This window comes from Microchirus variegatus (genome assembly GCF_963457635.1).
Source record: "Microchirus variegatus genome assembly, chromosome: 13".
In the NCBI taxonomy this organism is placed as follows: Eukaryota; Metazoa; Chordata; class Actinopteri; order Pleuronectiformes; family Soleidae; genus Microchirus; species Microchirus variegatus.
In genome coordinates this window covers 8633037-8649990 of record NC_139814.1, presented here as the reverse complement: position 1 = coordinate 8649990, position 16954 = coordinate 8633037, and the positions used below count along the sequence as shown (strand labels likewise).

General features: G+C 41.5%; 1 protein-coding gene across 1 annotated transcript in view; it reads right to left on the bottom strand.

Annotated features, from left to right (window-relative positions):
* nedd9 (neural precursor cell expressed, developmentally down-regulated 9) overlaps positions 1 to 2461 on the bottom strand; it is a gene marked incomplete at its 3' end in the record, with an annotated part of 34061 nt that extends 31600 nt beyond the window's left edge. Inside the window, exon 1 of the mRNA XM_083900192.1 lies at positions 2377 to 2461. Coding sequence (XP_083756318.1) covers positions 2377 to 2388 — 12 coding nt within the window. The 5' untranslated portion in view covers positions 2389 to 2461. The remainder of the gene's footprint in view (positions 1 to 2376) is intronic.
* Between the last annotated feature and the right edge of the window lie 14493 nt (positions 2462 to 16954).

Genomic DNA, 16954 nt, shown 5'->3' with positions numbered 1-16954 from the left:
CATTGAGTCTGACAGCCACACTGACCAGAACGTGAGTGCAAAACTTTAGCTGAGGCTGTGTCAAGTTTTGCCCAGGATCTTGGTTCCAATTCACAAAACAAATCTGAGGGGATCGGTATCTAGATGATTGTTTATGTGCTATCAGCTAAAATGACATTGACAATACTATGAGCCTCAGAAATACAGCATTGTTCAAGCTTGTTTGTGAAGGTTCTCAGTAATCCAGGTCACAGTCATCTCCTGTGGTTGGCTGTAGGCGACTGGACTTGCTTAAGTTAAGTTTAAAGGCGTCACCTCTCGTCCGAGAGTCTTCTTCACTTCTGACTAACTGGTGGAAAAACCCAAGTATTTAGCCTCTGAAGGCTGGATAACCTGACATTGTTCAAGGCTATTAATTTTCAAAGAGCCAGACACTAAATTTGAGTATAGTTCGATACTACACTACTACTACTACTACTACTAAGTGAAGAATAAAAACGTTTTTACTAGTTATTATCTATGCTGTGCTAATCTACCTGGCTGCTAGACTTAATGTTAATGTTGAACTACAACTTTAAACTTACTCATATTTTTTCTTAATGTATCTTCCATGCTGCTACTTCTCAGAAATCCCTGGGCCTCCCTAGAGAGAGAGGTTGGAGACCCATCTGTGCCCCCGGGTTCATCATGGGGATTATACGCATTAAGTGACCTATAGTGGAAAAGCCTTTCCTTCACACCTGAGCATCTGTTGGAAACTATCCGTAATGCCATTGACGTGGAGGAGGAGGAAGGCAGTGCCTTGTCAGACTGCAGCCGTACCATGGCTCAAGATGTGTGGCAGGGCAGCCGCCACTGGGGCAACCTTGTTAAGCTTCTCTTTAAATATTACAGCTCAACATGGAAAACAGTGCTTAAAATAGCTGTGAATTATTCATGGCGGTTGAGATCAAGAGAAAAAAAAAAAAGGGGGGGGGGGGTCATAAACTTTGACACTGTAAACTTCAGCAGTGATGTGAGCCAGAATAAACTTGATAAACAATCTATCCATGACAAGGTCGTGTTACCTGCCTGATTTGTCACCTCTCTCCCCAGCAACCTCTTGCTTCCCCTGGCAGTGTTACATAATAATGAAGATCAAAGAGCACAGGTTTCTATGCACCCATCTGGCCTGAATGTTCAACATAAACAAAGGCAAGGAGACACACTTCTACGTCGGAGAGTGTTCACGTGTATTTACATTAACCGTCTTGTTCAGAATGAGGTAAACAATCTTGAAGGTTGTGTTGAAGTTCCTTCCGCCTGCAAATTCCTTGCGACACTCACTGGCCTTGCACTTTCCCCATCACTGTCGACTTCCCCTGGTTCTGAGAAGTGTGTGCTCTCTTGAACATTTTAGTCAGTGAAGACTATGATACACATGTGGACATGTCCATCAAATCACAACCAAACCCTGACACCAGGCCCAGGCAGGGCAGGTTCCCGAAGAGTCCTGAATTACACAACTCACAGCTTGTGCTAGGTCACGTCTGCAGTCTGAGCCAAAACTCTGGCAAACAGCAGCTACAACACCGTTCAGGACACATCGAGTTAAAAAAGTGAAGACACTCCCCTCCAAACCCGTGAATCATGACTGCACGAGAAAGAGAGCAGTTATTACTTCCATTTTACTGTGAGGCAGAATTCTGACTAAAGAGAATGCTTTTCATGACAATTTGCCAAAAGTACCACAAATAATCTAAACATTTCCCAAGATGAACGGTGAAAGCAGACAAGCTGAAATGACTCGGACACAATAAACTGAATATGTTAAGGCTTCATACTGTAAAACAAGACTTCATGTGGACATATCAATAAAACCAGCAATTCAGAATACAATCAGTGGATTAAACAATAATAACAACAAACAACTTATTTTTGAAGCCTTTAGTCTCTGGGTAAACCTATATTTCAGTTGTAAAAAAAAGGCAAAACATATTTATCTTCTTTGTAATACAAGACAGTAATAGTATTGATTAAATATCTAGCATTTTTATTCAAATTGAATGCGTTACTATTCAGATAAACGTCAAATATAATTTATCTATTTGTCCATACTTCTACATGGGCGTGGGGGGGGGGGGGGGGGGGGGGGGGGGGGGGGCACGGAGGGAGCAGGGTTTGGGTTGCATCTTTACTGTATGTACGCCCCTGTCGGGAGCTGTATCACAGCTCACCGAGATGATACATATATACACACACACACACGTCAGCCTGGTACGTGTAACATGAAAATACCCAGCATCATCTTCTTGACATTCCGCCATTTTAAAAACGCCAACTTTAACAGTTAAGACCAAGCTTCGCATAAAGAAATTGACTGAGCGTCAAAGTCTCCAAACCATGAAACGGACTTACTTTGTATTTCATCTTGCTGCTCTTCCTCTGCGACTCCGGGAAAAGTGAGAAAATATCCGTTTTATCGCAGCAAAGTGCGACACATCTGAAGGAGAGAAGAGTTTGTGTGCGCCGTTAACGAACCATCCACCGCGTCAGTGACGCACGAGTACAGGGAGCAGCGAGCGAGTCCGCACCGAAAGATTTCTACCGCACAACTCCAGAATACTCTTCAGCACACTCACCGTCCAACTGCTCATTTACATACACGGCCGCTGATTGGATATAAAACAGGTCCTGTCCCCGCCCCTCCCCACTACAACCCCCCGCCCTAACAGCTGACGTCATTGTCACCGCAGCACAGTAGGATTAGAGTGTGTTTTTCTGGGGAAAAAAAGAGACACTTTGCAATAAAATAAAGTTGTTTTCTTTCATTCCTGTTTAATCTGAAATCACTGGAATGTAATGAAATTGGTATTTTTGGGTGATTGATAACCACCAACCAGAGGGAATAAGGCCTAAGGCCAAGGTTCATGCTGCAGACGCAATACGACTGAAAAATGACCACAAGATACAAGAACATTCAGAGACTCAAGAACAACCACAGAGAGATGAGATAACATCCACAGACACACAAATGACCAGTAAGAGAAATGCAAAATGACCAAAAGTCTTTCAAATGACTACAAAGAGATGCAAAAATGACCACAAGACGCAAAAATGAGCAGTGAGAGAAAGGAAAATGACCAAATTTCTTTAAAATTACTGCAAAGAGGTGCAAAAATGACCAGTGGGAGTGATGTAAAATGACAAAAGTCTTTAAAATGACTGCAAAGATGCAAAAATGACCACAAGACGCAAAAATGACCAGTGAGAGAAAGGAAAATGACCAAATTTCTTTAAAATAACTGCAAAGAGATGCAAAAATGACCAGTGAGAGTGATGTTAAATGACAAAAGTCTTTAAAATGACTGCAGAGATGCAAAAATGACCACAAAAGACCACAAGACGCAAAAATGACCAGTGAGAGAAAGGAAAATGACCAAAAAAAATTTAAATAACTGCAAAGGGATGCAAAAATGACCACAAGACACAAAAATGACCAGTGAGAGAGAGGGAAAATGACCAAATGTCTTTAAAATAACTGCAAAGAGATGCAAAAATTACCAGTGAGAGTGATGTAAAATGACAAGTCTTTAAAATCACTGCAGAGATGCAAAAATGACCACAAAAGACCACAAGACGCAAAAATGACCAGTGAGAGAGAGGGAAAATGACCAAATTTCTTTAAAATAACTGCAAAGAGATGCAAAAATGACCAGTGAGAGAGATGTAAAATGACAAAAGTCTTTAAAATGACTGCAAAGAGATGCAAAATGACTACAAGAACAAGAACAATTAGCACGACCCAAGAACAACTAGAGAGAGATGAGATAACAACCACATGAAGGCAAAACTACCATGAGACACAAACATGATCAGTGCGAGAGGCAAAATGACCAGTGAGAGAGAGGGAAAATGACAAGTCTTTAAAATGACTGCAAAGATGCAAAAATGACCACAAAAGACCACGAGACGCAAAAATGACCAGTGAGAGAAAGGAAAATGACCAAATTTCTTTAAAATAACTGCAAAGAGATGCAAAAATTACCAGTGAGAGTGATGTTAAATGACAAAAGTCTTTTAAATGCCTGCAGAGATGCAAAAATGACCACAAGACGCAAAAATGACCAGTGAGAGAAAGGAAAATGACCAATTTTTTAAAAAAATAACTGCAAAGAGATGTAAAAATGACCACAAGACACAAAAATGACCAGTGAGATAGAGGGGAAAATACCAAATTTCTTAAAAATTACTGCAAAGAGATGCAAAAATGACCAGTGAGAGTGATGTAAAATGACAAAATTCTTTAAAATGACTGCAAAGAGATGCACAAATTACCACAAAAATGACCACAAGACGCAAAAATTACCAGTGAGAGTGATGTAAAATGACAAAAGTCTTTAAAATGACTGCAAAGAGATGCACAAATTACCACAAAAATGACCACAAGACGCAAAAATTACCACAAAATGACCACAAGACGCAAAAATGACCAGTGAGAGAAAGGAAAATGACCAAATTTCTTTAAAATAACTGCAAAGAGATGCAAAAATGACCAGTGAGAGTGATGTTAAATGACAAAAGTCTTTAAAATGACTGCAGAGATGCAAAAATGACCACAAAAGACCACAAGACGCAAAAATGACCAGTGAGAGAAAGGAAAATGACCAAAAAAAATTTAAACAACTGCAAAGGGATGCAAAAATGACCACAAGACACAAAAATGACCAGTGAGAGAGAGGGAAAATGACCAAATGTCTTTAAAATAACTGCAAAGAGATGCAAAAATTACCAGTGAGAGTGATGTAAAATGACAAGTCTTTAAAATCACTGCAGAGATGCAAAAATGACCACAAAAGACCACAAGACGCAAAAATGACCAGTGAGAGAGAGGGAAAATGACCAAATTTCTTTAAAATAACTGCAAAGAGATGCAAAAATGACCAGTGAGAGAGATGTAAAATGACAAAAGTCTTTAAAATGACTGCAAAGAGATGCAAAATGACTACAAGAACAAGAACAATTAGCACGACCCAAGAACAACTAGAGAGAGATGAGATAACAACCACATGAAGGCAAAATTACCATGAGACACAAACATGATCAGTGCGAGAGGCAAAATGACCAGAAGGCTCAAGATCACCCACAAAGAAAAAAAACCCCACAGAGACGTGAAATTATCACAAGACACAAGAATGACCTCAAGGAGACCAAAGAACTACCTCAAAGATCAGAAAACAACCACAGCGAGTCAGAAAATGACCTCAAGACACAGAGACACACACACACACACACACAGAGAGGAGAGAGAGAGAGAGAGAGAGAGAGAGAGAGAGAGAGAGAGAGAGAGAGAGAACCAACCACAAATGCACAAAACAACATCAACACAAAAAACAAGACAGAGACCTTACAAAAAACACAGGGATGCAAAATGTCCACCAAACACAAGAATCACCAGAGAAAAGGAATCATTTTAAGAAGACCAACAATGACCCCAGGACACAAATAATAATATCGTCGATCAGAAAAATTCTAAATGACAAAAAAAGAGACGCAGAATGAGGAAGAGAGAAAATGTGACCACAACCTAAAGACCATAAAGAAACTCAAAACAACCACAAGGCTTAGAATAGAAGACCATGCATTTATGGGGTCGGGTCAGATATACATTTTACAGGCAGTGTTGCCACTTTAGCACTACTTCCTGTCAAAGTAGTTTGGTCAAATTTAGGAACCTTAAATTAAAATTTAATAGCTTACATTAACACACACACACACACACTCATTTCAACAGGCTGCTACTTTACTGTAGTGATGTCAGATTGAAGTTTCTCACATCCTGCTGAGCTGTTCGAACAACATGAATCACCTTTCATGATGTGATCATATTGTTGAATAAAAGATTGTAAAAACTCAAATTATACTGCTGGCAGTGCCTGAGTAGATGCAACCGAGTTCTATTTTAAAAGTTGTTATTTTCTACCATGTTTACTGATAGAAAGTATGAGTACTAACAAAGAGGAAGTTAAACATAGTAGTTAAAAAAAAGTACAGGTCAGATATTTACAATATCGACTAAGATAGATTATTTAAATGTTAATGTATTGCTCACCCTGACTTTAGTGAAGATATTGCAGATGTCTTCAGATGATATTGCAGATGTAAGCTGAGATGTCACCTCCACACATGCAGTTCAACGTTTGCTAGAGGTGAGAAAAAACACCCAGGGTGATCTGATCTGTGGCAGGAAGGTCTACATCAGCCCACTCAGTCCTTTCTCTGTAAAGTGTGACTGTGATCTGAGAAATGCACTTCTATTGTTGAGTTAAAAATCCAGTTTTAGTTAAATATTTAATGTTTAATAGGTTGAAAACTGGTTTAAGCACTCTTTATTCCAACGTAAAGAAGACAATTTAAAGACGTGACTTGATTCCAACACATACATGTGGCATAAGACAATAATATAAGGATACAACTTACATATAACCCAACAATTGAAGCCTTTGGAATTCATTAAGTTGTGTTTTGGAATTTTCTACAATTCATTGTTTGAACACAGCCTTGACAAAGACATATTCTGAATTATAGAACCTTTTTTCTGCTTTTATTCAGTTGTGCCGAATAAAAGTTGTGTCTCAAACTTGCAGCACTCGCGGGCAAATGCGGCCCTTTAAACGATTTCATGCCGTCCACCACTTTGTTTTTCATATTCATACATTAATTTTGCATGATAAATGTGTTTTTTTATAACCCTAACCCAAATTATGTTGCAGTAATTGCTAATATCGTTCACCCCTACTGAAGAGTTGTTGCTCATGTGGCCTCTGGGCAGGGGCGGAGGGTGTATAGGGAAGATTTGGGCGACGTCCTACCAACTAGGAGGAGAAATAGAATTTTCTTTCCAAAGCAATTCCAAAGATCCTTAGTACTACTATTCCTTTCAGCCATCTCTGCCAGAAAAAGTAGTTATTATCAGTGTTCTAGACATATTATCTGTCATTGTGCAATCAGAATCGTCAGATTCAAGTCATGTTTTGTGGTCCTGCCTCTTTTGGGGCGATTCGACTGACGTGAAGAACAATTCTCCCTTTGACTCTCATGTTAAAAAAGTTTGTTAGCTTATTTGCTAACATTGTTGATGTTTGTATCCTTCAGGGTTTAACTGCAGGTTAAACTTCAGACTCAGAAATCAGACTGTTTTGTGTAAGAGAGTATTGTTTAAAGATGCATTTAGCAACACATCCAACTCTGCACGTTCCTTTACACTTAATGAATCATTTGACTGCACTATCTTGTCATATGTTTGTTGTATGTATCTGGTAAAGGTTGTGAAAGCTCTTGATCCTTGGTCAGTTAATAAATACTTGACTTAACATTCTGCCCCTGTCTTTATGTTGTTGCTGGACACATCTCGTGTCCCGTTTAGCTATTTTACATCATACATTAGATTCATGTAAATAATTTTTGTTTATCAAGTTGCCATCTAGTGGACACAATCATCTAACAACAAATTGATACCGTCTTTCTTTATGCACTTATTGAATGGGTCACCTCAATTATCAGAAAAAATAGGCCACTGTCTCTGGGTCATTTGAGATTGAGACCCCTGCAATCGAGGGAAAACAAACTTTGTACATCCACTTCTTAAGACAAATGTGTTAAGAGAAAAACGTTGATCATTGAGAAGCAAGGAATGGTTTCCGCAAAACTTTCTTGCAAGTTCAGACAGTGTGTGAGAGTCCAAAAGGTCACTTCTGCTCTGTAAGTAGAAAATATTTATTTTTTGGAAGTCCAAGATCTTAATTAAAAGGTAGAAAACATGTATGCATTGGAATGCAAAGATTCTCTGGAAATGGTGCAGAGGTTCTTTAAGTGAGAAAGGAAATGTATACAGAAGTTGTTCCGGATGTTCTTCAAAAATTCCTCTGCCTGCCTTCTTCTTAAATCTTTACGTAACGTCCGAGTGAGCTCATGAAAGAGGGCCAAAGGAGAAACACTTGTGGGTGAATGGACACAAGCGTCCTACTCCCCTGCATTCTCAAGCCTGGTGCCAGCCCTCGTCTGGATCTCACCCAGATGAATGTGTTCTTCCTACGTGAATATCTCCAGACCAAGCACGTACCCAATTCTCTGGACATTATCAGCAGTACATCTGTAAAAAAAAGTCAAGCAACCACACAGAATTTTACCAATGCACTGAGCATAAGATAATCTCTGGAGGAACTGTATGTGAGAACACAACTTCCAACATTTTGCAGAACTTGTCCTGCAAGCACACATGTCAGAGTCAGCGTGAACGTATGAGAACACAGCAGGAAGATCTCCGGATAATTCAGAGAATGTCTGGAAAATCACCTGGACATTCTGGACATTCTGCTGCTGTTGTGAATGTGCCCGACAGTCAATCTCCTGCTGGTCATGTCTGGACCCAATCTTCTGGAGTCTGGAAACATCTGGAGAAACAACCACTTCACACAATCCAACCGTAATCCTTCGGACTGAAGGTCATGTGCAGGAGTGGGGAGTGGGGGGGGGGGGGGGTGCCCTTTCTGTTTGTGCCCATTTTCTCATAATCTGCCCTGTTGTTACAGAGACAGTTCTCTGTGCCCCTGCCCTCTTTAAAGCGGCAAACATCTCCTGTAATTAGCCTGCCTCTCATGTGTTTCCTACTGCTCTAGTTTGTGTCAGCTCATTTATCACAATCACAGGGACCCTATCGGCTCTCATTGTCCCCTGCGAACAGTCATATCCTCAGATGAATGCCTCTCATGAAAGCATGTTCAAAACACTTATTTGTGTAGTATACACTGTGCCCAGCTGGAGCCCATTCTCTGGGCCACAAGTGGGTATGGGGGACCATTCTTCTCTGAGTAAGGCATGTGATTATGTGCATGCGAGCACCTGTTTCCTCCGACAAACAGCTTGCTTTCCCATTTGTTTGTATCAGCGCTTCAGAAAAAAAACAGCCTGAAATTAGCCAAAAAGGGTTGTTTATTACCTTATACAACATCTGGCTGAACTGAATGAGTCCATTAGTCTTGTTTCTCCAGTGGCGCTTCATTTCAACTGGTGCCAAGTCGAGCTTGACATACAGTATGTTATCAGATTGTTGTCACTGGTAGAATGTCTGGTATGGTAAATGGTCTATGCACGGTTTTAAAGACCACTGAAAGTGCTCCATGCGACTGTTTTGCCCTTCAAACAGTCACATGCACATCCAGCGCAAAGGACACTGGCAGATGAACGAGGGATCACGCCGCCTATCCACTGGTTAGAAGATGACTAACTTGAGATGGGGTCACAGCAACATCCCCCTAATCTGGGGCCCCATTGCACACAAACTCAAATTTCTTTTTTAGCTTTAAATTGACATTGTTCTTTTTTTGTCTTGCCTCTATATTGTTTTATTGTCTTTGTGTGTGTTAATATGAAATGTGATGAAGGACCCACTGACATCACATGTAGTGTGGCTTGGGAGCTCATTTGCCAGACAAGGTTCACCTGGAGACTGGGGACAAACGATGGTGGGAAAAGAATTGGCTTTGGCCATGTGAGTGCTGTTCACTGTCTCAAGGCAAATTTCCACTGGGCGCGTAACAGACGTGCCGCGGTTCTGCTTCGTCCTCTGCCCGGCGTCAATCCCCCTCCGGGCGCGTTACGGCAGCGGCGCGGTGCCTTGGGAGCCAGCGGTATTCACGGAAGATCGCGCGATAATCTCGAACGGACGCGAGTTTGCGAGATCATGTGATAGACTGTGTGTATAAAGGAAACAACAACAACAGCTTCTTTTCATTCTCCGACATGGAAGAACTGTTGATCTGGTGTCAAAACTGATTTTATGTTTCTCCACTTCAACAATCAGTCTCTCGTCGTACATTATGACTCTCAGAGACGCTCTGATTAATTGACTGTTGACCTGGCAGCACCGGTCACGACGTAATGTTGATGTGAAGGTGTGACAGGCTATATGACCTGCGTATTGTGTTTTATTTTGAAAAGGGGGGCGGAAATGTTTTACTTTGAGTCTGTGGCAGACTTCCTGTCTGGTACAATCTGTTGAAATTAACGCGGTTCAGCAGCTGCAACGGCAAAAAGGGGTTAGTTAGTTTTAAAGTTATTATACTTAATTATGATAATACTTTTTAGCTGGGCACAACTAGCTAATGTTCACCGAAAAATAATTTTAACACCAACTGCATGATCCTGTGTCTCAACTATATTGTGTGTGTGTGTGTTTTTGTGATTAAAATTGGTTCCATCTTTTGTTATGTCTGTATAGTGCACATTTGGAAATCCTCTAGTTTGCACCAGAAAAAAAGCGGATTTGAAGCTTGAGGTGCTGCCCAAAATCCTCATTTTGAATCTCAGCAGCCAAGGGAAGAGCGTAGAGTCTCAGTCGCCATGACAACTGCCACCACGGCTGGAGTATTTGCGCTCTAATACAGTCTGTATTTCATGGGCAGAGCAAGCCTCCGGTCTTTATGGGCTCACAGGTCTCTAGGTGTTATTATGGCACATTTCAGCGTGGAAATAGCGAGTGAAAAATGAGCCTGGCGTCTTTCATCTCCGCCAGGTGTCTGTGATGTTTAGGTTACATAAGTGCCCCTGCAGAACTGACCCTGGGTTTAACGGAGGGCAGAACAGCCATACATCTTCCATAAGTGGAGATCACAGGGCTCTGTAGCCTGGAGCAGGGATCATCACTGCGGCGCTGGGCGGATGGACAGAAGCAGGAGGTGCTGTGGAGGACAGAAGGCTGACAACAGCTCCTCTGTTGAGGCCCCTCACTGCTTCCCCGTGAAAGTCCGTCCCTCAAACTCTCGCAAAACCGGCTCAGGCAGATTTATGGGACCACCGTCCCTCTACCCCCCTCTTCAACATCACCACCCTCCTTGTTGCTACACAGTCGGCACTCAGAGAGGGGAGGCCCCCCCACTCGTCTTCAGTGTCTCCCTCTTTGTGCCCTGTGACCCTGTGCTGCCTCGTGGCCGAGCAGCAGCAGAGAGGAATGCACAAAACACACAAGACAGAGGAGAGTGAGAAAATATGAGTCTGACACAGTTGGGGCCTTGATGTTTTTCTGCCATTTGTGTTTTAAACTTTGCATATAGTTGCCTTACAAGGGTCATTTTTCTCAATAGCAACAACAACTAAAAAAAACCTAAATATTTAACTGTCAGTAGCGGGGGAAAAAAACACACGGAGCTTCGTACATAAGTAGCCTCAGGAGCCTCCTTACTTTTTAAATATTGAGCGTTAAAACTGTGACTATATTTTAGATTTAAAACTCAACATATCTGCTGTGGCATCAATATGGCTAAAACAGCCGCTAAAACAAGGAAAAACTAGAAAAGCTGCTGATGTTTTAATTCGAAAATGCCTTCTGGAACACAACGATTCTTTCATCAATTCATTGTCTACTGCTTTATCCTCCATACGAGGGTCACAGGACCACTGGTGCCAATCGCAGCTGACATAGGGTGAAAGGTAGGGTCCATCACAAGGCCAACACATGGACAACCTTGTTTTTATGCTCAAAAACCTTCTAGTTGCTGTAAACGAGCCGATAGAAATCCTCTTTTTTAATGCTGTTAGTGACAGACTGAACTCTCACACCCAGAAGAAGAGTGTGTTGTGATTGGCCAGCCAGCGTAGAGCCTTCTCAACTGTCTTGTGATTGGCCATTAACCGGAAGTGACATATTCAGCACACCCGCTCTCAGAAGCGCAGCTCCCCCCTCTTTTATGACTTTGACCCGGAGTCAGACCCAGAGTCAGAAGACACTGTCGCTCGTGAAACACCTCCACAGCGGACGTTATTCTTCTTCTGTGGTTCAATGTACGCAACCGGATGTGCCCGGACTAGTGCCCGGAGCAGGACGATCTGCTGTTCAGGAGAACCGGTGTTTACGGAACCGGACCGGGTTTTTTCAGAGATCTCGCTGAGCCCGAGATTACAATAAAACACAGCGTTCTCAGCAATGGCTGAACTGTTTGTTTAGAACCTTCAGGGCTTCTTAAACAAGGTAATGACGCAGATACACACTAAAAAACAGCGTTAATTGGAACTTCCCGTCTAGGTCCGCTTTAAAGATAATAATAAAAGAACAGAATAGAATACAACATGTATGAAACATAACGCAACTCTACATAAACATGAAGGTTTAAACTGTGAAATGATAAACTGTATGCCAGTAAAAACTATATAATGATGGTATAATATTGAATATCATGCATTTTGCACTGCTGTAGAATAGTATGCATGCAAGTCAATGATAGACAATGGTGATGATAAACTTGAACGCATGTTTTGAAGAGAAGCTCTTTATGAGGACAGAGCCCCACTCTGAAACTCTGCTTTGCCTTTTCTTGTTTTAAACCTTTTTGTGTCACCATCACTACTTACTGGGATGGAATGTGGGATCAGGCGTGCCTGTGTGGAATAACAAACTGCTTCAGATGGTCATTTTGGTAAGAATTTATGGATGAATGTACACAATCAGTGGACACAGCATGTGAAAAGGATGGGAAGGTCTGGAGAAGGAGGTGGAGGAGGGACGGATTAACCTATGAGCAACTGCCTGTCTCAAACCTCCCACTCACACCTCTAAGGCATTTTGACGGCTACATTGTTTTTCTAAGGATTTGGTTTAAGTGATGAGTTATTCCCATTTTCAGAGCGAATGTTGGTCGAGGCAACACAATGAAATTGAGAGAAAAATGAGATCGGGCTTTCCAAGTCGCTGCACCATGACTGCTCTCACAGTCTTTATGGTCTGTGCTTGATGTTCTCAGTCACACTGCTCAAACATTACAGTAGATTAATTCCCTTCTGCGCCATTAGCTGAATCAGCCTCAGATCAGAAGAAACAGTCGCAGCTCTATTGCTCTGTAGCCTTTAGCGACTGTGCCAAGGCTCCAGTTTGACCAACCTCACTAACAAGAAGGGCTACATTTACGTCTGATTGTCACAGTTGTATTTCAATGATCTGAATAGCTCCTTGTGCACGGCTTGAGGCTTTTGCTTTATTTGGCCTCCAACTTGGCAGTGATATAAATGATCCACGGTCGCTGAAAAACAAGGCCATAAAAGTCTGTATTAGACCTAGATTGCGCTGCACACGTTACTGCTCACTGTGAGCGTGAATTACTCTTAACTGGGCACTGAGGCCATCTTTTAAAACCCAGAGTTCAATGATCGCTCTGTTTTTCATTCCTCTCGCTTGTTCATTCATTGTACATTGCCTGGGCACACCTTCCCCAGTGAGTAATTTGCCTCTAGATTGGTCTTGTATTCCGCTGCAGAGCTAACTGTTCATCATTCTGTCACCAGCTACTGCAGAATAATGCTTCAGTGTCAAGAGCAGTTTTTAAAATTCAGACGACATACAGATCCCTGCATACAACAGGGGTGCAGAAAAAAAGGAGAAGTGCAAAATCCCTTTTTTGCACTTGAAGTCCAAGGACACAGAGGTCATACATTTGAAATTGACACCATATAGACGTTAGGTCTTGCACTCAATCATATCCTCCAGTGAACAATAAGCCAAACACAGTACTGTATGCCCCCCTGGTCGACAGATGGGAGCAGATTGCAGTCAGAAAACAGCTCACATGAACGATTCTTTCTCCAGGCACGAGCATTATCCCCATGATTAAGCATCTTACAGTGAGCTCTAACAAGAATACTAACACCACAGGGTGTTCTGCTACTGCAAAGTGGTTAGGAGAACAACTGTAGTAGAACTCCTATTGAATGTCCATGAGGGGGCTATTTAAGCCTTAGGTAACATCACAATAACTTTTGATTTATTATGTCAAATATGTACCTGAGAAGTTTATTGTCTTAATTACCTGTGCATTGCATTAACTCGCCATTGTCTACTGCTTTATCCTGCACATGAGGGCCACAGGGCTATTGGCGCCAATCCCAGCTGACATAGGGTAAAGGCGGGGTACACTCTAGACAGATTGCCAGTCTTTTGCAGGGCCAACATTTAGAAAAAGAGCATGTTGGGTGCATGGGGATAGTGCATGCGTGAACTAAAAGTATAAGTATAAGCCCCACTCACCAAAAAGACATTCCAGCAACGGAAGAAGTAGTCGCCAAATATAGTCATCTGAGCCTTGACATGGCGAGCCAGGAACTAGCTGACACAACTCTCCTCATCTTTGGTAGTAATGCATCCTTTTCCCTGTGTCCAGACTTGATACGCAAGTCCGTGATATGCGACATGCACACTTTGGGGCACATGTCATGTGCAACGGCATGTGCACGGAAGTATACCGGGGCTTTTAGGTGTAACAAATGGTGGTATACCAAAATAACTGCATCTTAAGTCGCTACACAGACCCATGGTGGTACAGTAGTCCACTGAAATAGTTTTCATAGTCTAAAAGTATGTTAAATGTGTCAACTAAAAAAAGGAAATACATAATGCCTAATGGATAATCCTCAAATTGAAGGCTAATCGTGGCTGAAACGTCCAGGTATGAATGTTAAAGGATGAAAACTGACAATTAATTGCATGGAAACATATTGTAATGACACATTTTGATGTGATTAACAGTTGTAAACAACATAATGAATTCACATGAACACATGGTTGGCACTGATAAAGTGACCTGAGTTTGTCTGGTAGGGGTTGTGGGGGGAGGTCGGCAGTCTTGGATTTGGAGTCTGTGGCTGTGATTTGTGTGTGATGATGCCTGATAATGTGTTGACGCTCACATTTGTGCTGTGAGATTCTCCACCTGGCTTGATGTGTGATAAGACCTCATGTTGGCAGCGTGACAGACTGAGCTTATTGACCCCCTCCCCGTGTTCTCTGTTTGACTGGAGAGATGTGCACGTGACCATGTGTGTGTGTGTGTGTGTGTGTGTGTGTGTTTACTGTATACGGTGTGTGTTACAGGGATGTGTGAGCACATACAGCTTTAATCAGGCCACTAATCCCAGGGTGCTTGAAAGCTGCAGCACTGTGGGTAGTGAAATGAGACATGTTTAAAGCCAAGCATTCGTGGGTGAGGGTGTTTTTGTGAGCCTGCGTTGTCGAATTAAGTGGCTATTTTTTCTCATTAACCAATTGATTATTCAGTGTAGAGTCACATATCACCAACATGAGAAGTTGAAATGTTTAACTTATTTTTTATTTATTTTTTATAAATTTGAATCTTTTACACAAAGGTTTCCACAATTTTTTCAGTTTAGTTTATTTCGAACATGTGAATAATAACAACAACGAAAGAAGAAATGAAAATAAAAAAACAACAACAACAATAAAAATATATAAATTAAAAGAAACATACAAAATATAGCAACAATGGATTTCCTAATCATATGGTGACCAATTATGCAAACATAAGGTTGCTAGAACATTATCATACCATGCCATAACCAAAAGAATCAATTCATTCACTCATGGAATAAAGGATCAGTGTTGCAAATACAGATAAAATATCTAACATGAAATAATCCTATATATTCTTTGAAAGCTTAGCTCATTAATATGAGATATCATGTGACTCTGCTTCCTTGCAATAACAATAACGGTCTACTGTAGATCAGGTTTCATTCAATTTCAAATTCAAAAAACTTTATATGTCCCCAAGGGGGAATTCACAACAGTATTTTTAATGCCATAATGTCCCTTTTCTCGAGTGTGTCTTTATTTCACTTCACCATTCTTCCTGTAGACTTTATTAATGCTACATTTAATTACAGTCTGTTGGCCGATAAGCACAAACACAACAGAGCCACTGGTGTTTTGGTCTGAATGAGCCGACTGTTGAGTCTCTGTTTACCACGTTTCAAGTTCACAACTCCCACGGTGACGTATTTAATTCCGTTTTGTCTGACTAACACATATAAATTCACCATAATATTAAACTTACACAAAACCGACTGAACGTTTGAGGAGAGGAAAGAAGGCAGCGTGTGACAGTTTTGCATGATACATGTATTAAACTTATTTCCTTTCAGGTAAAAAAAAAGGGGCTTAACATCAACACATTCTAACCTTTTCACATTATTTATAATCATGTACAGACAAGTTGGACTACTCTGGTCATTTCAACCAACAGTTTTCTTCTCAATTGATCAAATTCAATGCTTTTGTTTCCCCCTGCGTTTAGATGTGTGCCAAAGATTTATCTGTCCCTGAGATGGATCCAGCACATTTGGACAGGAGCGAGTTTCTGGAGTGAACTATCTGGGGCTTTGAAACAAAGCATGGAGAGAAAAACATAGTGGTTTTGGCTCCGCTCTTCTAGTTATTTATGGAGAGGATCCATCCATCCTTTTGTGCTCTGCGGGCAGAGGCAATGCAGGAGGGGGATTCTGGGAAGTGAAACGATCTAAACGAGGCAACAACCCTCAGCTCCAAACATGCTGGGGTTTGGGGAGGACCACCAGCGCCTCTGGCTGAAACGTGTGATGTTCCAAAGTACAATTAGGGCACATTCTCGGTTTTAAAATGTGCATAGAGAGAGCAAACAAACACAATTGTAAGAGGAATTCCTAACTTCTGCTTCCACGTACATCTCGGTTACTCACATTGTGTTGGAAGCCAAACAATCCTCTGCCAATTGACCTACTTTTGGTGTCTTCTGACGACAGAGTACACATTAACCTTATCTCCCTCACGCTTTATTTAGCCAGCAATCCGAATGTTCTCCAAGACTTTGAGCCCCTCAAGTCCTACCTACGTGTAAGTGTTTCTGTAAGTTAATCTCTCAAATCAAAAGAATAAAGCACAATCATACATCATCACCAAAGAGCTTATATCTGAATATCTGAATAGGAAAGGAAAGTCAGTGATACATTGCAAGCCATCCGTGCCGGGGTCTTTGTGTGAGAGTATGACCGGCAGTGTATTGGAAATGAGGTTCTGGTTTCCTGCATACCCCTTCGAACAGAGATGAATGGGTGTAGTGTGGGCAGTTTCTTAATGGACTCATAGCAGGGTGTAGTCTAGGGCAGGCTGATTGCTCAACAC